General features: G+C 51.1%; 1 protein-coding gene across 1 annotated transcript in view; it reads left to right on the top strand.

The window, feature by feature from the left end:
- USP43 (ubiquitin specific peptidase 43) overlaps positions 1–23,171 on the top strand; it is a 192,005-nt gene that overhangs the window by 73,068 nt on the left and 95,766 nt on the right. Inside the window, 1 exon segment of the mRNA XM_032777059.2 lies at positions 2,156–2,262. Coding sequence (XP_032632950.2) covers positions 2,156–2,262 — 107 coding nt within the window.

The following is a 23,171-nucleotide window of genomic DNA, read 5'->3' on the forward strand; positions in this document are numbered from 1 at the left end:
ATGCACACACAGCAACGCTCGTGTACACACATACACAGACTCATGCACACACAGTAACCCTGGTGCACACACACACACATGCACACACAGAAACCCTCGTGCAGACTCATGCACACACTGCAACCCTCATGCGCTCGCGCACACACACACACACACACTCATGAGGACACAGCAACCCTTGTGCACACATACACCTGTTCCCTAAACTCACTAACTCTCTTCCCCCTCTCCTCAGCCCAACTCTCTAGGGGGGCGTTTGAAAGCTGACAACTGCTTGCCAGCGAGCATCACGTCCAGCAGGTGCTCAGGGAGTTGCGAGCCGCTGGTTTCTGTGTACCTTTGCTATGTGGTAGGGTGGCTGAGCCTGCTCTGTGCCTGCCTGGCTGGTGGGTTTCTCCTGGTAGGATCCTGTGTGCATTTTGCATTGCTGTTCCAGAGCCGCGGTGCTGCTGCTCTCCAATATCCGATCTGTCCTCCGCTCTCCACTGAGCCATCTGATCTCACTGCCCTTGTTTGCTTTCCCTGTGAGGGGAGATGGGAGCGCTCCTAATAATTGCAAGCAGGCTGTGTGGGTTCAACAAGCAGTCACCCTATTGTCAGCACCGATCGCTTGCTTCTTGCAGAAATGCAGAGATTTTAAGGCCAGAAGAGAACTTTAGATCATCTAGTCCGATCTCCTGTACATCCAGCACAGGCTCTTAAATTCCCCCCACTTAGCTCTGTGCTGAGGCCAAGAGGTTGTGTTCGACTAATGCAGCTTCCAGAAAAGCCTCCAGCCCTGATCTGAAGACAGCAAGAGATGGAGAATCCACCACTTCCCTTGGGAGTTTGTTCCAGTGGTTAATCACCCGCCCTGGGAAAAAATTACTCCTAATTTCCAGTTTGAACTTGTTGACTTCAGCTTCCAGCCATTGGTGTTTCTGCCTTTTTCTGCTAGATTAAAGAGCCCGTTAGTAGGTGTGTTTTCTCCCAAGGAAGGTTCTTAGACAGCGTAAACAAGCCACCTCTCAGCTTCTCTTTGAGAAGCTGAACAGATTGCTCTGTAAGTCTCTCGCTGCAGCCCTTGAATCGTTTTCCTGGCTTTCTTTTGCCCCCCTCTCCAATTTTTAAACATCCCTTTGAAAATGTGGAACCCAGAGTTGGGCGCGGTGTCCAGTGTCGGTCTCCCCAATGTCATATCCAGCGGTGAAATTGCCCCCTCCTCCTACTCACTGCTCCCTACTCTGTACAGCCAGTATTTACCCAACAGGGCCTGTGGCTGCTTTGAGGGCTGCTGGGGATGAGGGCTGGGAAGAGGGACTGGGCTAGCTGAGGGCCTCTCCAGGCAGGAAAGACAAGGGTGACTCCTCAGAGTAACTCTGCCAGACTGCCCGGGAGGGGAAAAGCCAAAGAGCCTCCTAGGGGAAGTACAGTCAGTGCAGCGATGTGGGGCCGATGAGGCCACGTCAGATCTGAGCTACTTCTAGGGCTCCCATCACTGTGGTATCCAGGGGTGTATTGATCCTCACAATTCACTGCGAGGCAGGGCCGGGCAACCGTCCCCGTCTTACAGATGGGAACAGAGAGGCCAGTGACTTGCTGTTGATAATACCCAGTGCCAGCAGCTTCCCCGCCTCACCCCCACCCTGGAACTCTCCTCTCCAGCCTGGTTCCATCACCTTCCCCGCCTCACCCCCACCCTGGAACTCTCCTCTCCAGCCTGGTTCCATCACCTTCCCCCACTTGTCCAGCCGCCACCCCCATTCCATCTCTGTCCCCTGCTCCCCCATTCTGTCCCATTACCTAGACTGTGTGCCCCCCATGCCCACAGGGAAGCAGATCTCTTGCTCCTTTCCCTGCTCTGGTCTGGCAGGGCTGCAGTCAGTGTGCTAAGGCCCTGGGGAGAACCGTGGCCCATGCACACACTGTAATGACCCCTGTGGCTGTCCAGGGCTGGTGGAGCTGGGGTCCCACCCAGCTCTCCTCCCTGCAGCCTGAGCTGTGGAGAAGCAGGGGTGGAGACGGGGGTGGAGGGGAAGATCTCCATCAGGAGGAGTTGCTGACAGCCCTTGCTGAGGGCAGTGGGGTGTGGTGGGGGCATGGGCGCCGCTGGGGGGAGTCGGGTGATTTTCAGCCGCCATCTCCTGTTTCCATAACCCTGTTTCTCTCTCTGCAGCCGCAGCCCAGTCTCGACGAGAGCTGTGGCTCTGGCAGCGCCCAGCCAGCCGCCCAGCCTCCCAGCAGACAGAGCTTTGTGAAGAACCACTTCCAAGCACAGTACAGGTAAGTGGGGTAGGGGACATGTCTGCCCCGGACAAATCTTCCTTTCCCATCCCTGCACTGCATCGGCCCCACCCCGGTGTCAGGCTGAGCTGGGAGGTGACGAGCTGGGATCCAGACACTTCCATGCTCCCTACTGCACAGAGAAGGGATGTGGCACCTCTCCTTGCAGGGCCCAGGCCATGTTGGCTGCCTGCCAGCTGCATGGTACCTCCAGCGAGATCGTGCTGGGCATCAAAGAGAAGTACCCGGGGGTGAGGGTGAAGCTCCTTGGGAGCCGAACGGAAATAGTTTATGGCTTCAGCTCTCTAGGAATAAAACCTGCAACTGTAGGGAGAGGCCGGCCTGGCTGCTGTGTGGAGTGACTCTCTTGCTCGCCTCTCTGCTGGTGCAAAGTGGGAGTAACCGCAGAGAGATACACAGGGGGAAAGGATTGCAACGTGCACCCCACTGCTAGCTGTGCCTGCCTGATGTTTCCTTTTCCTGCAGTACCCATGCAGCACGCTTTCCCAGGCACAGACACACGCATGCACACGCTGTCCCGTCTGACCATGAGGACCCCCCATTTTTAAAGGCTAGTCAGAAAAGTGGCTACAAAATGCCCCCTCCTGCTTTCCTCTCTGTGCCCCCCATGGGGCTTCCCATCACCGCGACTCACTTTAGTGAGCACAGAGCAGCTTTTCGCAGAGCGCAGCCCGCTGCCGGAGAGCAAGCTGCAGTTACACACCAGCAGCAGAGACAGCAGCAGAGTCCCGGCCGCAGAGCCTCGCTTTGCAGTGCCAGTGGCAGAGGCAGAAGGTGGCAAGCTGGATTTCCAGGTCCTGGGGCTGATCAGTTAGGAAACCCATTCCAGCTGGTGAACAGAGATAACGGAAAGAGAATCCTCAAGGGGCGGGGAGGAGGGAGGGAGAGAGAGTTTGCTGATGGGGGTGGCTCTTTAAACCATGCCTCATGCTTCCCATCTCTACTGGGAGTGCACCAGGAATATTGAGCTGGGAGAGACCATGAGGAGGCTGTGAGGCTAACACTTCCTGGTACTGCAAGTGACAACACCGACCAGTACCTCCCTGGTACCTTCTGCCCAGCCATCCCAAAGTGCATTACAGATTGCACAAACCATGGAGACAGGAGTTGCTTCACCTGGCAGTGAAATGCAGCCATCTCTGGGGTGGAGCATGGCAGCTATTTCACAGCCCATGGCAGTGCTTCATGACAGTTTAAGACAGTTTTTGAAGAAGATTATTGTATCCAACTGAAAGTGCAGGGGGAATTTTTGGTGGGCAAAGTGTAACGACCCACCCTGAAATCTGACCCTCACACCGCTCCTAATCTTATTTAATGTCCGCACATGGGCAGGATCTGGGCTTTATATCACATTTGAAAGGTGGCAGTAGCTGGTGCCTTGGGTTCAGTAGCGAGTGAGAGGGCGGTGTGCTCTCTACTGAGTCACCAGTTTCTGCCAGAACCTGAGCTTGATTGGCCGGGTCTGATTTCCTCTGAAGCAGTGTTATTTAGCTAGATGGCTTCACCCAGAACTGTCACAATCTGGGGCCATGTTTTGCCCTCCCTTCCACCTGGGCGACACCCCTGTTGTCCGTTAAATAGCCTGGGCGTGGACTGTTTGTAGTGGACAACGGAAAGCATGGTCTGGACAGTCGAAGATTAGTAGGAGGAGGCAGCAAGCTTTAATCCACACATATACAGGAGTGTAACATGCCTGGAGGAGCCGAGGTTCTGGTTGCTGGTCCAGGGCATATGGAATGAAATCTGAAACTGTTACAGCTTCCAGTCCAAGGCCTACTCACAGAGCCAATCGTATTCCCGGGTGTCTCAGCACATCCTGGCCAGGACAGGAAGAGAGAGTCCTGAAGAACCTCAAGAACGGCTTGAATGTTAACAGCTGGTGCAATGGCAGGAAGCACTGATGTCCCCATTAAATGGCAGTTGCAGTGTCTGTTGACTTTAGAAGATTTCTGCTACAAACTCAATCGACACAGCATCTGCTATTTCCTATTCAAAGTGCAGAGCCGTACTGTGGCCCAGTGAGCACAGAGACTAGCCTGCGGTAAGTGCTGGTAGTGGTAAAAAAAATAAAAATGATCTGCTTGGAATCCTCTGCACTAACTACATTCCCCGAGGGACTTCAGAAGGTGCATGAATCCACCTGCTGTTGTGTCACTATGAAGCAAGGCTATCACAAAGGCATCCATTCCCCCACCCCAGTCTGCTAGCACAGCATTATGCATGTCGGAGAGTTAGTGGCATTGAAGCTATTCCAGGAGTGAGGCTTAATAAGCAGCAACTTCACTGAGATATTTATGTACTTTCCACCATCACTGTGTGAATGTAAATTATCAGATGGGATGATCTGGAAATAAAATTAAAGACCCATTTAGGAATCAGATGGCAAAGATCTTCATAACAAGGAGCGATCAATGTGTCACAAGTGGAAATGTTGCACAGGAATAAAATTCTGTGGAGGTTTATGAGCTCTTTGGCCTGGACTCTGCTTGCATGGGAGCCCTTCAAGCAAAACTCAGGTGCTGCTGGATGTAGTATTGGTCCTTCTCTAGGTGGCGCTCTCCTGTAAGACCACATTGGACAAATAACCCCGTACTTGAGATCATGAAATATGCTGTGGCTTTTTTGTGGTAGGATATGGGATATTAACTTTGGGGCTCCGGGCATATTCCATCTGGCCACCTAAAATTCCTATTGTGTGTCAATTGGATACAGTTTTCTTCTTCACTTCCTTTTTTGAATGTTGGAAAGCTGCCGTGTCCCACCCCAGAGGTGGCTGCCCATCAGTGGTCATTGCAGTGCTTTTGTTAAGTCTGAAGGAAGGGAAGGGTTGTTGCATTGTTCTGAGAGAACAGAGATGAACGCAGTGATTCTGCTTCAGCCAAACTCCATAGGAGAATAACAGCAAAAATCTTTGGGGTTAGCACAGTTGACTCTCTGAGCAGATATATCAGGTAATACCTGCACAGTCAGGATACAGTTGACAGGCATTAGCATACCTGGATGCAGTATTAAGACTCAGAGTGCCAGCTGGGCGTCAGGTGATTAAGTGGTTGTGGTGATAAAGTTATTCCTCTGCAATATCACATCACAGTCTGCTCACAGGTGCATGGTAGCCTGGGCTCTGGATGTGGGGCAGGGGGAGAAAGAGTGAGAGAGAGTAAAGAAACAAACTGGTTTATAAAACATCAGTGTTCCCGAAGCGTGTGCATGGAGTTTTGCTCAGATGAACTCCTTTGTGAGTGCCAGAGCCTATTGCCAGTACCCAGCACCATGTCAGGAAAATCCAGCACCCTCTGCAAAGGGATTAAAAGCAAAGGAACCATTCCGCCAGGATGAGTTCCTGTGTATTATTGTGGGTATAACTCAATGACTTTACTTAGTTAATTACCTAGTGCATGTTCTATCATCCACACTAAGTCTCATTAGTCTGTGAGCTGTGAGAGGCAGAGATCGGGTTGTCCTCGTGGTTTTTACAGCACCAAGTACCTTGGCAGTGCTCAGTAAATAATACACATAGTTAATAAATAATCAGAAACATTAGGTGCAAAATATGATTGCTCTGTTATTCTGGGCACTGGGGGAGTGGTGGGCGTTTTCCCCCCGGAGACAGACCTGGCCCAATGTGGTTTACGAGGTACCAGTGCAGCTGGAGATGGTAACTTTGAGGTAAGGCATATGGCAGAGGTTCTGACCCCTCATGCTCAGTAAAGATGCCCTGTCACTTTGACAAGAATGGGATGGAAGCCTCATTGTCCTAGCCAAGTTCCAGACAGACTGGGTAATTACATTCACTTTTCCCCAAATTCCTAATCGCTTCCACTGGAAATAGGTTTTGGGCCAGATCCTCACAGGGTTTAGGCACCTAACTCCCACTGAGATTGATGAGAGGTCAGTGCTAAATATCTTGGAGAATCTGGGCCTTCCCTTTCTGAGCTGTGGTGCAGGGTTTGCCATGGGCTGTTAAGCAGCGGCCTCGTTCCTCCCCAGAGATGATTAGCAACATGATTTGTATTTCCATAACGTGTAGGAGCCCAGAACACAAGGGCTTCAAAGAGCTGAGAGGTTGGACTGCATTTCAGTGGGGGGTGAAGAGTTTCCTGCACAGCTAGGTAGTGATGGATCTGGGAGATGCTCGGAACATGTCTGCACACTGGTGTAGCAGATGGGGTGACGTTAAAGTGAGGCAGCTGCCCCAGCACACCTTTGCCTCAGTGATCTTTGGACGACAGGCATCAGGGCCAGATGCTGGTGAGTGGAGATAGTATTTGTATCTGAATGGGTTGTCCAGACCCTAACATTGTGTTATGCGCTAAAGAAAGAGCATTGCTGGCTGGTGATAGATTCTTGGAGATCTCCTTAAGCGCTGATTATTATCTCCGGCTGTTGTTATTGCTGTGTAATGATCCAAACACAGAAAACCGGTGTCATCCTCTGGGGAGGTCGGAGCCCATGGGGTGTGATTTGGGGTCCGGCTGTATCCTCCATACGCTGCTGAAGATCGAGTGGGGATCTGATGGCCAGTGAGGAATGCACTGCCTCTGATTTCCAAGCGCATGGGTGCTGCAGGGTGGGGCTGGCTTGGGGTCAAACTGGCATACAGATGTCACCGTTAACAAGTCCACGTGGCCAGCATTTATGGTATGCTGGTACCTGTGTCACTTGGCTTCATCTGTACTTCAACTAGGAAAGAGCAGGGGTGTCGTCTAAAGGGCTCGGAAAGAGCTTGGACGAGAACACGATAGCTAACCTGTTTTGAGAGCCCAGCATAGAAAGGGCCTGTGGCAGTTGTAACGTATTAGCTGATCTAGGTTTCCCCTTTGACCAGCCATTGCCTGTTAGCTTGCCCTGTCTACACGGGGACTTTCCAACGACTTAGCAATCCCATTTTTGCTAAAGACCATTTTTCCTAGGCAAAGCAAGCCCCACATGGGCAGCCTGCTGCAAACCCGCATGACCCAGATGACGAGCTGTGTCCCAGATCTGGGTGGGGTGATGAACAAGGGTGACAGCTGCTGTGACCACAGTGAGGGGAGGATGATGCACTGAGTTTATTGAATACTTCCCTCTCCATCCCACATAGGCAAAGCTATACAGCCCAGTGATCAGTTACAAACTGTTTGCTGGCATCCACCATTTACAGCTCTCTGGCCAGGTCTACCCGTCAGAGTTGTGTGTCTGGTGGAGGTGGGGGTGATTTTTTTTTTTTTATGACAGAGTAACAGCTTTGGGCCAGGGCCAGGCCACGCAGTTTTCTTTGCAGGGGTGTAAAAAATCCATCCCCTGAACCTGACATAGTTAGAAAAACCCCCAGTGTAGATGCAGCAATGCCAACAGAAGAGGGCTTCTGTTGACACAGCTCAACTCCGTTCAGGGAGGTTGTGTTACTGTACCAGGAGAAAAACTGCTTCTCTTGGCATAAGCTGCGTCTACATTAGAGGGCTGGCAAAGCCCCCTAGTGGAGACCTGAGAACTGACCGCTAACCTGTTTATAAACCCCATTGTCTTTATCTAGATTCTATACTCTGTGCTAGGCTGTGTTTAAAAAGGTGTTAACTGACATGTGCTAGAGTGGGGGTGCTGCACCCCTCCTTACTCCAGCCATGCCCCCCTCCATCCTCTGAAGGTGGGAGCAGGGCCATGGCTCTGGGAATGAGGGACATGGACAAGGGTAAGGAGGTTAAGACTGGCACCACAGTTGCAGGCGGGCACAGAGCCCTGGATGTGGGGCCAGGAGTGGAGCCCCGGTTGGGGGCCAGCAGGCAGAACACCATGTGCAGGGCCAGGAGTTGAGCCTTGGGGGTGGGACTGGCAGCTGGGACCCCGGGCAAGGGGCCAGTAGCCAAGACCCCCTGTGTGGGGCTGGGAACAGAGCCCTGGGGGTGGGGCTGGCAGCCGGGACCCCACGTGCAGGGCCAGGAGAAAAGCGCCATGTAAAACCTGGAGGAGCTGCAGCAACCCCCACACCACTAGTTCCTGTGCCTATGCATGTGCTTGCTAACATGTTTGCTAAACACGCTTCATTTTCCTAGTCTAGGCAGGGCCTCAGAGAGCCGGGCCCCATGTCTCCAAGACATCACTTGAATCTGTAACAGAGTAAAAATGGCATAATGGTTTTGAAGGAGCATTATCTAGGCTGTTGATATAATCTGCTGCTGTATTAAGTCCTGCCGAAGCAAAGAGCAGTTGAAACACAGCACATGCTGTGCTCAGCCAAATGGAAGATTTTATCGGTTGTGTCCTAAAATCATAGCACCCTGTTCATCTCCCATGTAATAAAGCGACTGGAGTTCTGTGTGGGATGGATTTGGTGTATAGGAGTTAGAGCTGGTAAGGGCTGTCTGATTTCCCCTTCCCCATCAGCCAGGATCGCTCCTGGTGGTACCGGACAGATTTCCTAGTGCTTTATCAAGCCTGGTTTGAAATGGCTGGCACTGTGGCTTTCACAGTGTAGATTCCACAGCGGAATACCCCTCACCCCCAGGAAGCGTGTCCAGACCCTCAGACTACATTTTCATTGCACACATTCCCCTGCACCCAGCACCTCCCTAAATATTTTCTCTCCCTCTTGGGGATTTTCTGCCTTCAAATACTTGTAGACCCAGCCTGTTTCTGTAGCAGGGTGCGTGAAGCCAGAACAGAGCAAAGCATATAGAGATGGCTGGGCGGGCCGCTGCCTTTCCATCATTTCAAGGAGCAGGAGAGAGAAGGTCTGGAGGTGCCAGCTACTGCCAGTATTGTGGGACTCTGAGCGGGAGACTGGGACGTGGGCAGTCATGCCTAGTGGTTGGAGCAGGAGTCAGTGGCCAGGAATAGGAGACCAGGGTCAGAGGCCAGAGCCAAGGATCAGAGATAAAGTCAGAAGTGCAGAGTCAGAGCTGGGTTACTGAAGTGAGGCGAGATAGGGCAAGGCTGGGAACAAATAGACACAGGAGCTATCGCAGCACTGAGCAAATTTTGAGTGGCTGCTTGGCTTAGGAGCCAGTGTCATAAACAAATAGCTAAGGGTTAATGTTTCTTTTACCTGTAAAGGCTTAACAAAGGGAACCAAACACCTGACCAGAGGACCAATCAGATGCCCTGAGTCTCACAACAATGGGAAATAACCCACTTCCCTTCTCCCTCTTTACCTCCTCCCAGTCTTCCCCTCCCTGGGTTACCCTGGAAGATTACTGTACTTAAACTCCTGGAATTACAAGACAGAGAGGAAAATTCACCTTCCCCCCTCCTTCTTTTCCCTCCCACCAATTCCCTGGTGAGCTGCAGGCTCAATCCCCCTGAGCCCCACTAGGGAAAAATCCAGCATGTCTTAACAGAAACTTAATATAAAAAGAAAGAAAAAAAGACATAAAAATGTCTCTGTATTCAGATGACATATCAGGTCAATTGCTTAAAGAACATGAAAAACAGCTTATTCAGAAAGAATAGCATATTAAAACATTCACACCTACACACATGTAAATACAAACAAGAAAAATAAGCCTATTGTTTTTCTACCCTTTTGTCTCACAATTGGAACAGAAGATTAGAAAAACGAAAGTAAGAGAGATCCTCTCTCAGACTAAGAGACACTAGAGTCTCAGACAAAGACACACACCCAAAAATTTCCCTCCTGCAGCTTTGAAAAATCCGGTTTCCTGATTGGTCCTCTGGTCAGGTGTTTGGTTCCCTTTGTTAACCCTTTACAGGTAAAAGAAACATTAACCCTTAGCTATCTGTTTATGACAGCCAGTCCGCTGACTCGTCCATCCAATAGGCCATGTAGCCAGTCAGAGAGCCTTCTACAGGTTAGGGTGCTCAGAAACTGGCCCTACAGCAGGCCCTGCTTCCTGACACCAAGAGAGAGCTGGGAACTGCAGACCGAGGTGGGATGTGGCTTAGCTAGATTTAAAAGTAGATGCAGGACATGTTCCAGGTCACCCAAATGCTGATCCCAAAGCCAACTGACGCTGTAACTCCTATAACTAGAGCCCTGTCTCTCTGCCCCCTCCTGCTGCCCTTCACCCCCAAACGTGAGGAGACAGGTGCATGACCAGCCTGAGAAGCTGCCCTTTGCATAGCCCTGCCTCTGAATTTTGTACAGAACAGTCGGAGAAGTGTAACTGGTGCACACGTGCTGGGAAATAGACGTTAAATCAATAGGCCCAAAGGGGGAGAAGGACTGACCAGCAGAGAGCCCATAGAGCTCCTTCAGAACTCGTCAGCCATGTCACCAATTTTCAGCAAAAAACAGCTTTTTTATTAAATGAACCTTTTCTGCAGGAAAAAAGATATCATTTCTGTTGAAAGTTTTTTGGTTTTCCATCAGAAACCAAAATGTTCCCAGTTTTCGAAAACCACTGGCAGGAGGGAAAAGGGGGAGAAAGCAGAAAAATGAAACATTCCCATGGAAAATCCGTTTATTGATGGATTGATTGCAGTTTTTCGCTAAAAACACTTCCCGTTCCTCAGTCAGCTCTAATAACCAGTGTCTGGCTGGAGTGGGCCATTGCAGAGCTGTGATGCCCATGTTCTCCCTGGCCATTGGAAGGGCCATGCGGTCAGCTTGGCCGGTCCCATGGAACTGGCCATCCTCTGAGACATGGTTGCCCACTTCTAGCCTCTCCTCTCTCTCCCTTGGCAGCTCAGGCCAGGTTTGCTTTTCGAACGTTGGCCGGTCTGAAGAGTTATCTGGCCCCATGTTGCTTAGAGAGTTGATTTTTTAAATATTTTTACTCCAGGAAAAGCCCTGGTGTAGATGCAGGCCATGTCTATGCTGGAGTTGCTTTTTCAGTATGGGAACCCTGGTATGCTATACTGGCAAAGCGCTCCTGGGGAGGATTTAGCTTATACCAGTGTAGCTTATTTCAGCCCACCCTCTTGCCCCCGAGCGAAACCAGTAAAAGCTCGGTTTTGCTGCTATAACTGTGTCTACACTAGGGACTTTTACTGGCACGGGTATGTCAGTCAGGGGTCAAACCTCTTCACAACCCTGGCCGACAGAGCTATGCTGGCAGAAGTCTGTAGTGTAGACATGGCCACAGGCAGAAAAGAGCTTTTGCCAGTATAGCTGATTTCATTCTGAACTAGGATAAGCTGTCCCAGCAGGGCTTTGTCAGTGAAGCTCCATCTGCTTTGTGTCTGTGTAGCTAGGCAGGCAAGCTAGTGCAGAATAGCCCTTAGATGCTTATCTTCTGCTGCTCCTCACTCCTTAGGTCTGCTGTCCTGTTAATAATAAGAAAGATACTTAGTGCTGTGCAAACACTGCCTGCTGTGATTGCTCCCTGCCACCCCCTGCTCAGGTGGGTCTGTGCATCATCCCCATTTTACAGAGGGGGAATGTGAAGCAGAGAAAGGGGCAGTGACTTACCCAAGGCCCCAGGGGCAGAGCTGAAGGTTCCTAGACTCCCGTTCTCTAACCGCTAGATCAAACTGCCTCACATAAGCATCTCCACTGTACCATGCAACTGTCTCCATGGCAACAGAGGATGGGTGACTCGAGCAGGGCAGAGGCTGCACTAGTGTATCTGTGAACATTTGGTCAACTTAAGCCTGGTAATTTACTTCATTCCTTATGTAACAGGGGCACTGAGTGAGTCATCAGTAGTTGGGATTGAACTGGGGACCTTGAGATCTTAATGCCTGAGCCTTTATATTGCCTGAGTGAAAGGGCCCTGTTCTGTTAGCCACAGTTGTAGAAGGCTCCTTGACCTCCATGTGGCCCCGCCACCACTAGAGGGGGACAAAGCACCATGTGGTGTAAAAGTGGCCATCCCTGTAAACATTCAGACAACTCATTCCCAAGCATCCTCCTGGAAAACAACAGTCTTGTGAATACTGCGCAGAGGTTCATGCCATAAGTGACTTAGTCAAGTCTCTCTTCTGTTTATTGCAAATTTCAGTCATCCAGTCAGGGAGCAGAAATAATGCTATGTGACCTAGGTGACCAGTCATGCAGTGCCGATGGTGAATACTGAAAACAGCTGATAATTTCATCATTTGTAAAGAGCTACGACCAAAATGTTGTGAAGTGGCTGATCTTGTGTCCGTCAAGTGTGCATGGGATGTCTTCCACCTCCCGAGATGCTGAGCAACCCCAGCACCTAGCAAATCCCCTGAGAGAGGCCCAAGCTGGGCCCCGCCCCGCAAAAAAAATGGAAGGGCAAAATCAGGGGCCGCTTTTGAAAATGTGGACCTATGTCTGTCAGCAGATAATTTTGCAAATGGGAAAAAGGGGCTAAATGTATTGAAATGAATAATTCACTATGCGTAGTGTGCTCAGATCTGACTGGGGCACCATGGAGCATGTGAGCTGTGGCAACCAATTGTGTGGTGAAGGCCCAAAAAACAATAATAATGAGCAAAATAAAATGGGGGAAAGTAGTTCAAAGTACTCTGAGCAGAAGTGCCTTGTGGTGGAAAGCCCTTCCGGGGACAGCAGCAGCCTTTGGCAGACTCAGCAGGGGAAGCTGAAAAAAGCCTCAGATGCTGTGGAAGCATCATGGGAGCACATGGGACAGTCCCGATTTTTGCCTTGGCAACACGTCCTGGTAGCTTTATTTCCATAGGTATATTTAGGGCCCTACCAAATTCAGAGTCCATTTTGGTCAATTTAATGGTCATAAGACTTTAAAAATAATAAATTTCATGATTTCAGATATTTAAATCTGAAATTTCACTGAATTGTAACTGCAGGAGTCCTGACCCAAAATGCTGGCAGTGCTGTCTTCAGAGCTGGGTGGCCAGAGAACAGTGGCTGCTGGCTGGGAGCCCAGCTCTGAAGGCATCACTGCCGCCAGGAGCAGCGCAGAAGTAAGGGTGGCCTGGTATTGTATTGCCACTCTTACTTCTCTCCTGCTGCCTTCAGAGCTGGGCCCTCAGCCAGCAGCTGCGCTGCTCTCCGGCCACCCAACTCTGAAGGCAGTGCAGAAGTAAGGGTGGATATACCACGACCCCCTACAATAACCTTGCGACCTTCCCCAGCCCTGCAGCCCCTTTTGTGTTGGGACCCCCAGTTTGGGAAATGCTGGTCTCCCCCGTGAAATCTGTATAGTACAGGGTAAAAGTGCACAAAAGACCAGATTTCATGGTCCATGACACATTTTTCACAGCCGCAGATCTGGTAGGGCCCTAGGTATCTTACTAGAGGAAGCAAATCAACTTCAGCTTCTCTCCATCCCCGGGGTGACGCTGTTGCTTTCAGGGGACTTGCACCAGGAACAGTTTCTGGCCCCCTTCAGTTTGTGAAGTCTCTGGCTGTTGATCGGGGAGAGGCAGCACACTTGCCCCCTGGGAAAGGACGGTGGCCTGATGGGAAATTGTCAATGGCCTTTGGATTCAAAATTGGACCCAATTTTCCTCCCACACTGGGTCCATATTGGGGGGAAGCACAAGCTTCCCTGCTGGATTCCATCCTGCCTTTCTCCTTCTCAGCAACAGCCCTCTGGAGTTAAGTTGAACTCATAGGGTGACATCTTGATCCTATTGGAGTTTTGCCATTGACTTCAGTGGGCCCAGGATTTCATCCATAGAGTTCTTGGTCCTCCAGTTCCTGGAGAAGATCAAGGTGTGACTGAGAGGTAGTCTACACTGAAAAGTTACATTGGCCTAGCTATGACTCTTGGGATGTGAAAAATCCACCCCCTGCGAGACGTAGCAAAGACGATGTAACCCCTGGAGTAGACAGCACTGGGCTGATGGAAGAATTCTTCCATGGACCTAGCTACCACCTCTCGGGCAGGTGGATTAACTGCGGCATCTCAGGCGCAGTGCTGTAGCTGTGCCCCTGTAGCATTTTAAGTGTAGACTTAGCCTTCATACCGTGGAGGTCTTCTGTGTCAGGAGTCATTGTCTAGCTCTCTCCTGAAACATGTACGCCCAGATTCCTCCGTACCTTTGTGGCTCTGGGCCATGGTGTCTGTCTGTTCTCTTGAGTTACTATCAGCTGATGACAGCACTCTCTCCAGGAGTGCCCCTGCTGTTCTTGGTGACCTGCGGGCCATTGCAGAATGTAGTAGCATCTCTGTTACTTGCTCTGATGAGCCATGGGGAATTTCACTGATCCCCCCTGGCCAGCTAAGACACCCGAATCCTGAACCATGTGCCACCCGCAGGCATTTTGTCACCTCGGTGCAGTCGGGGAGGGACATGCCTGCAATGCCAATCTCTCTCCAATTAATTCCTCTCAGTTTAGTAAGAAAGGTTGCTGTAATTTGCATTAGCCTATCGACTTGGATCTGCGCATCAAAGGCAGGCTATCTGCAGAAAGATCTATTAATTTGAAACACTGCTTCTCTCGGAGTTTGGGGGTCTGAAAGGTGACGGATAACAAAGGCTTGGACTGAAAAGGATTTTGATTGGCTTTTAATTTATTTTTACCTCTTTTTTAAACAAGAAAGAGGAAAACTGCAAGAATGTAAAAAAAAGAAAAGAAAAAAGAAATCATAAGGAAAGCTGGTGATTGGCGTTAAATATTCATTCTGGCCTGTGCTTTGATGGAGGGCTTTCTTCGAGATGCTGTAGCCATGAGAAAATGATTCTTTGTTAGGAGTTTTCCCCCTTGTAACTTAAAGGGAACCAAACGTCTCTGTTGTAGCCTGATTATTTGGGAACTAGTGGCAATGCTCATTATTCCCTTGTTTACTTCTTCAGCGGTGGCCTGGCCAGGGAAAACCAAAGTGCCTTTGTGCCTTTTTTGCTTCTTTATGATGGAGAAAGAAGGCCTGAAAAGTTGGGTTTGGTCATTTTTATTTTATTTTTTAAATTTCTTTCTTGTTTTGTTTACTTCAGAAATAGATGGGGAAACAGAGACAGCGTGTCGAATCCAAGGGCACCCAGTAGAGTTGCCAGGCATCCGGTTTTTGACTGAACACCCAGCTGAAAAGGACCCTGGCAGCTCTGGTCAGCACAGGTGACCGGGCCACTAAAAGTCCATTGGCTGAAGCAGCTGGCTCCACGCGGCTCCCAGAAGCAGCAGCGTGTCTCTCTGGCTCCTAGGCACAGGGGCAGCCAGGGGGACTCTGCGCATTACCCCCACCCGCAGGCACCACCCCAGCCACTGGCTCTACAGCTCCCATTGGCTGGAAATGGCTACCAATAGGAGCTCTCGGGGTGGCACTTGAGGATGTGGGCAGCGCATGGCACCCCCTGACCACCCCTGCACCTAAAAGCCACCTGGAGGGACATGTTGACGCTTCCTGGGAGCCTCCTGAGGTCAGCACTGCCTGGAGACCACACCCTGAACCTCCTCCCACACCCACCCCCCTGTCCCAGCTTGGAACCCCCTTCCACACCCAAACTCCCTCCTAGAGCCTGCACCCCCTCCCACAGCCCAACCTCCCACACTCTGAACCCCTCAGCCCCACCCTTCAGCCTGGAGCCCCCTCTTGCACCCCAACCCCCTCTTCCCTGGCCCCATCCCAGAGCCCGCACCCCCAGCCAGACCCCTCACCCCCTTGCGCACCCCAATCCTCTGCCCCAGCCCAGAGCCCCCACCCACAAACTGAACCCCTCAGCCCCACCCCCCAGTCTGGATCCCCCTCCTTCACACCAAACCCCTCATCCCTGACCCCACCCCAGAGCCCTCCTGCATCCCAGCGAAAATGAGCGAGTAAGCGAGAGTGGAGGAGAACAAGCAACAGAGGGAGGGAGATAGAGTGAGGGAGGTGGGCCCTTGGAGAAGGAGCAGGGCCTCAGGGAAGGGGGTGGGGCAAGGAAGTTTGGTTTTCTGAAATCAGAAAGTTGGCAATCCTAGCACAGTGGCAGAGGCAGGACTAGAACCCAGGTCCCTTGAAGATATGTTCAGTCTTGAGCCACCACCCACTGCTCCCTGAGCATGAGGTGAAGACAGCAGAAGAGAAGAGGGAGAGGGGCCTCCCTTGGCTTAACCAGCTGCTGCTTCGGGGAGGCAGCATTGTCTGGAGTTAGAGCGCAGAGCTGAAGTCTCTGGCTCACACTCCTTTGTGTGTCACTCTGGGCAAGTCACAACCCCTCCCTGCCTCCGTTTCCCCAAGTGTAGTTGGGAGACCTGCTTGCCTGCCCTTGGGCCCATTGGCTGGGAAGTGCTATGCGCTGCATGCTGGCCCAGCGTCACTGCTGCCGGTGTGCTGAGGGCTGAGGAGGGGACGCTGGTCCGGAGCAGCTATGGGCTGCGCATGCACAGGGTGTGTTGTCTTCATTGGCTCATGTAGGCAGAGTCGGCAAACGAGGCGAGTCTCCCTTTCCCATCCCTGTCTCCTGGGCCTGGCGCTGGAGCGGAGCAGCAGCCAGCCCTGGGAAGGGGCCGTGAGTGCTGCTCTTTGAGTTCCCATTCGTTATCCCTTGCGCTCCCCTGGGGGCAGTTTACTGCAGCTGGGGCCTGGCGCACTTGCTGGAGGGCAGAGGGTGAGGTGGGTTCTGAGGGCTGGGATGGTAACTGTAGGATCCACAGCCGGCCCCCGGCTGCTTGAGCGGAGAGGCCCTGTGGTGGGCTGGTGGGCCCTGCAGCAGTGCCCTTGGCATCAGCTGCGCCAGAGCAGTGGGAGGAGCAGTGGCTCAGGAAGCCCAGGCGCGGTAGGAGCTGGGGTGGTGGGCAGCCCTGGCAGCTCTCATGTTCCTTGGTGACATCCCCTGGGCCCCTCTGTGGAGTTACAGCGCTGGAATTCCCAGCTGCCTGGGGCATTTTCCCTCCTGGTCTCAGGGCACGCACAGCATGGTCCCTGCATCGTCACTGGCCTGGCCCCACTCTCCCAGATCTCAGTGTAGGCAGGGCTCTGCACTCACTGGCCTGCCACTTCCAGCAGCACCTGGAGATTGCAGACCTGATAACAGCAAGGGGGAATCGTATTTGTGAATTCCCAGGGGGACCTAAATCCCCTCTGCCCAAGGTGTGGCGCTGAGGCAGCCACTTCAATGACAACTGAGACCTGAGGGAAGCACGGTATCAGTGACACGTACCCTGTCCCTGGAAGTGAGAACAGCTCCAGGCGGGCGGGCTGCCAGCCACAGAACCTGGAGCCAGCTGCTAACCTTTCATACAGCTGCACTGTGCTTTGTCAGCTGCTCTTCCCAGCACGGCCAGTGGAGAGAGGGAACAGCCGCCCTTCTCCTGCCTTTCACTCCCAGTGGAGGCAGAGTTCTCTCTGCTCTCTCACTGCCAGCAATTGGCTCCTTGCTGAGCTCTGTCCCATCTCCCTGCTCAAAGGGTGGTTTGTCTTTCACGGCAAGGAGACTTTTAAAGCCTTTCCACAGATAATTTGCCCTTGAAGTGGTGGATCCACCCTGAAAAGCACATACCACTGGCAGTGATCTGCTCCTGCATGTACCAGCATTAGGTCAGGGCAAAACTAAGTGTGTAGCACCGTTCATGGCTATCGCTCTGCACTACTGGCATAGCTAAAGCAGAGGGAATTGGATCCATTGTCAGTGGGCCTGTGTCATGGAGTCCCTGGGAGATGCTCTGGAACTGCTCCCTATGAAGCCAGTCAGGATACTGGTGAAATCTCCACTCTGTGAGCAGACTGTCTTCAGGGCAAGAAGCTCACATGGCTTCCACCCTCCTGGGTCTGACCTTGGAACATTCAGCATCCTCTGCCCCTCCGTGCGTTTCCCACAGCGAATCCACCAGGCGGAGTCCTGGGGAAGCCAGAGGGTCCTGCACCCCAACTTCGCAGTCAGACGTGACTCTTAGCCTGCCATTAAAACAGAGGTTTATTCGATGACAGGAACATGGTCTAAAACAGAGCTTGTAGGTACAGAGAACAGGACCCCTCAGCCAAGTCCATTCTGGGGGGAGCAAGCTAGACACCCACATCTGCACTCACTCCTCGTCCCCAGCCAGCTCCAAAACTGAAACCTTCTCCATCCCCTCCTTCTCTGCTGAGTTCCTTTCGCGGGCCAGGAGGTCACCTGACCTCCTTGTTTTCCCACACCTTTAGCATCCCCTTGCAGGGGGGAAGGGCCCAGGCCATTAGTTGCCAGGAGACAGAGTGTCGGCCAGAAACTGAGGCACCCACACAATATCCAGAGGAAACATTAAGAACAGTCCCATTTCATCACAGCCTGTCACTTCCACCTGGGAGACAATGGGCTGTCCTGGTGGTTTTGACCCCCAGAGTGTGGGTGAGAATGGACCCCAATGTTAGCCCATTTACGCCCGCTGGCCAGCGTGTGAGAAGAAAAGGCCCAGGGCTGACTCAGGTCCCAGGCTGGCTTGGCAGGGCTGGCAGGTACAAAAGCATCTTTTGTAAGCTGAGCACATTCGCTCTAGAGACAGACTATGTGCCAGAATCCCAGTTTTATAGGATTGCTCTGGTGGAGCCAGTGCAGGGAGCAGCGCCCATCAGTGAGTGAATCATTCACAGCAAGGAGAGGCACTGCTGGGATCTCCTGGTGCCTGCTGGCTGGGCTGCTCTCATCCACTCTCATGCTGGTGGAGTGAATGCAACGTTGAGACTCACCAGGCATCTGACCTGCCGCAGCAGGCAGCCCAGGAGAGGTGCCTTCTTCCTGACCGTGCATTGCTCCTGCATCAGGTGCCAGTTACCAGCATGCACCTGGGCTGTTTCACAGCAAGGGAGATGCATGCTGTCTACATACACCTGGGTTTAAACCTTAGCCCCAGTGAAATCAGTGAGAGCTTTGCCATTGACTCCTCATTCCCTCCCCCCCCCATGTCCTCAGCAGCAGTCACCTCCCATCCATGACCAGGAATGCTCTCAGGAGAACACATCAGATCCTGACTCCTCCTCACACCCTCCCCTGTCACAATTCTTCTGTCAGCTCGCTGGATGCTTTTATTTTTGGCTCTGGGGTGTCCCTGCCCATCTCCATCTCCTTCTAGGTAATCTCATTTTCGAGAATCCCGTTAACTCAACATCCTCCCTGCAGGATGATCTCATTAACAGCAGCTCTCCCCTCCACTGATCCCCAGAGACACAGAAATAGATCTGTCGTCACACCGTCGCACCGCGGTTACTATCCGACGGGGTGGCTGCAACCCCTGGCTGTCAAAAATACTTTTAAGAAAGTCTTGTCGGCCCAGAGAGCCATGCAGGGAGGTGCAGGTGGCTCCTGGGAAGAACTGATTTTTCAGTCCACTGACAGTTCTGAAAAATTGAAAACAAATACAAATATTTTGAGTCAACTCAGAACCAGAATTGTTTGGGGTTTTCAATCAATCGAAAAGTCAAATAAAACTTTGTTTACATAGAGTTTTTTTCAATTTTTAATTTTTTTTTCAAATAAACTTGCAGGATGTTTCAAAATGAAAAGTAGTTTCAAATTAAAAAAAAGGAAACATTTTGTTTCAAAAACATCAGAACAAAATATTTTGGGAATTTTTTTGTTTTTGTTTTTTCCAGCATGAACAATTCAGCGAAACTGACACAAATTCACCAAACCTTTGACTGTTGCCAAATCTGCATTTATGGATGAAAAATGTTGCCCCGCTTTAGTTTGACCCCCACCACTATCCCGAGCCGCATTCTCCTCTCACTGTAACTCTAAAGTAACTCTGGTGATCTCAGTGGAGTTTCTCTGGATCAAGAGAACCCTTCACTACAGAGAGCTACCCCTTTATAGTAATCCGATTGCCCTTCCAAAGAGCCTTGCTTTGTAGTTATCATCTGGGAGGAGCCTAAAGCCACCAGTGCTGAAGTCCTAGGATTGACACCTATTCTGAACCCTGTGGCTTCCCTTGAGGACTCTTGTTTTCGAGAGGAAGTCTAAGGAAATAGCACTTTGCTCACAAGTTTAAAGGTCTTTCCTAAAGCGTCAGGGATTTTCGTGAAGGTTGACATGGTTTGGCAAAGACCCACAATTCCTTGGATTTTCCCAACTCCTGTTTGAACTAGATTCAGTGGGGTCTGGACAGGTTTGAGGTTGAGGCTGAGTGCAGGTGGAGGAGGATGGGAAGGTCCCCCATATCATATTCATAATTTGAGCCACTGCTAGATTATTAAGCAAGACATTTCCATACCCAAATCATAGCTTGTTCGGTGCTCAGTCATTGCTGTATTCTAGCCCAAGTCTCAGAAGGACGTACGGTAGGAAAGGCCCTTCATTTCTTTCAGATTTCCCAGGAATGTATCAGTGTTTATTACAAAAATTAGAAAATGGGTGAAAATCAGTGCAAAAAGTTAACAGCAGAGTTTCCTGGGTAAATATCAGGGTTGATACTGGGGTACAGGGGCACAGAAAAAAGTAACAATAGAGAAAAGTAAGAGTATTGGAAATACAAGCAGTTTAATGCTACGGTTTGTTTCATGAATTGTACAGGATGTACACGTGTGTCTTCTACTACATTGCCGTACTTTAACAGACACCCTCACATTTACACTTAGACTCACTGATTGTTACCATAAGCACGTCTTCCTAATGTCAGGGAGTAGATTTTCTTACATAAACAGTATTTTCATGTACCTGCGTGGTCCAAAATTCAGGTGAATATTGGTAAAGCCTGAATACTGGCTTTTGTAAAACCTAGGGATTTTTCAGTTCAAGTCGGTAAGAGCTGAAAAGGAGAGCATTAATATGTGACAGTCTAGTCTGAGAAAGTAGACAAGGTGCAGCCTTGCGGTACATGTCTCTGGAGCTGTACTTTGACAGCATGCTGGCATTTGGATCGAATAGGTGATATCAGCTTGGTTCAACCTGTGATGCCCAGCTGGCCTCCCTGCAGTTTCAAAATAGATTCATGTCAGAGCAGGTGAATGTGCATTGTCATGTCAGAGTCAGAAGCAGAGATTCACAGGCACAGAGGGGAAGGCTGGGCTAGTCACTAGTGAAGCAGCCTAGGGCTTGGGAGATCCAGGCTCAGTTCCCTGTTCTGTCACAGGTTTACTGTGTGACTGTGGGCAAATCCAGAGTTTCTGTGCCTCAGTTCCCCATCGGATAACAGCCCCACCTACCTCAGAGGGAAGTTTTTGAAAAGAAAAGTCGTTTCGAACTGAAAAACTGAAACTTCATTTTGAAATGTCCAATTTTGACCCTTTATTTTTTTTCCCTACGTTTATTCGAATCAGAAAAGTCACTGAAAGCGACCCTTTTCCACGAACAGCTGTGCTGCCGAAGAACCAGCATTGGGTGTTGAAAAAATGCTTTATCAAAACTCCCCTCCCAGTTCTAGTGTTCCCTTGATATTGCAGACGCGATGGGAATGGGCAGTGGTTAGAGCGTGCTGCAGGGAGGGTGCTGGGTCCGAGGAGATGAGGCTGAGTGAAGGGGAGCTGGGGCAGGGTAACAGGACACGTTTCTCTGGAAAGGGGGGTGGGGGGCTGGTGAGTGTGGAACCCTCCGGTGACTCCAGCTCTAAGTGGTCATGGGGTGACGTGTGTCAGGGGTGCTTCAGCCACTGCAGTTCTTCACGTGTGCTTCTGCTTCTGCCACAGTGTCAATGGCTCCTCAATGGCCATGTGGCTGGGCTTGCAAGGTGGCCTAGTAATTAGCACACAGTGCTTGGGCATCAGGAGAGGTGACTTCTAGTTCCAACCACAATTGGGCCTGATCCTGGGGGGTGCTGAGTGCTTCGAGGGCAAAGGGCACTGAACACCTTGCACAGGTGGGTCCTACATGACTAAAGATGAGTCTCTTAAAGTCTGTGCCCGGGCCTCAGTTTCCTCTGATGTGGGGAAAGTGGCACTTGTCCATCTCTCTTCAGCCCTTGGGGATACCTCGGCGCAAGGCCAGATATTGCAGGGAGCATGAGCCATCAGCAAAGCCTGTCAGCCTGCTGCTTGCAAACCAAGGCACCTTGAAGTGAGGCGCACCCTGCGCCGATCCGTTGCTAGGTGACGCTCCTCATGATGTCCATCCGCTGGCCCCGCCAGAATATCCTGTTTTGTCGCGAGGCCCTTCCTGCAAATGCTGAATGGAGATTAGCGGCACCTCAGTGGCTCTGCTGAGCGGGCTAATGCAAACTGTAAACAAACAGCGTAATTACTACCCAGAGCTGGAGGAAAGGATGCTCAGCAGCCAGTGCGCCGCCAGCCCCTCCCCTCCGAGCACACGAGGAGCAGGGAAGCTGCTTTGCTTTTTTATTCTAAAGCCACTGGAAAGTGACAGGTCCCCTGGAGCTGCTCAAGCCCAGCTTTACCCTGCAGTGCCAGGGCCCTTCTGGCAGACAAGGCCTGTTGGAGGCAGAACCATCGCTCACACATACTGGCTGTGTGCACGGCAGAAATGCCCTGCCCCTAGAACAGCTGTGGCCAGACAGGTGTGTGCTGCCTGATAGCGAATCCTCTCAAAGCTCGTGGGCTCATAAGGGCAGCTTGAATGCGATCGGGCACTGCTTCCATTCCCCGGAGGCTCTGCAAACAGAGCAGAGAGGGAAGTTGCAATGGGAAGCAAAGGGCTGGACAGGAGATCATCCCCATGCTTCCAGGCGTAAGCCAATCTCTAACTAATGGGGGTTGAGAGGGAACATCCCCCAGGGGCACGTCACTGCCTCCTGTAGGTGCACAAAAAGTGGGAGTGTGCTATGGATGACACACAGTTGGGAGGTATTATCAACATGGAGGAGGACTGGAATATCATGCAAGAAGATCTGGAGAACCTTGAAAACTGGAGTAATAGAAATGGGATGAAATTAAATAGTGCAAGGTCATGCATTTAGAGACTAACAACAAGAATTTTTTTTGTAAGCTGGGCATGTATCAGTTAGAAATGGTAAAGGAGGAGAAAGATCTGGCTGTGCTGGTCAATTACAGGATGACTGTGGGGCACTAAAGAGATGTTGCCGTGAAAAAAGGTGAATGCAGTCCTATGACTCAGGCAAGGTATTTCCAGTAGAGATAAGGAAGTGTTTAGTACCATTATACAAAGCACTGGTGAGACATCATCTGGAATACTGTGTGCAGTTCTGGTCTCCCGTGTTTAAGAAAGATGAATTCAAACTGGAACAGGTGCAGAGAAGGGCTACTAGGATGATCAGAGTA

Source organism: Chelonoidis abingdonii, chromosome 13 (genome assembly GCF_003597395.2).
Source record: "Chelonoidis abingdonii isolate Lonesome George chromosome 13, CheloAbing_2.0, whole genome shotgun sequence".
Classification (NCBI taxonomy): domain Eukaryota; kingdom Metazoa; phylum Chordata; order Testudines; family Testudinidae; genus Chelonoidis; species Chelonoidis abingdonii.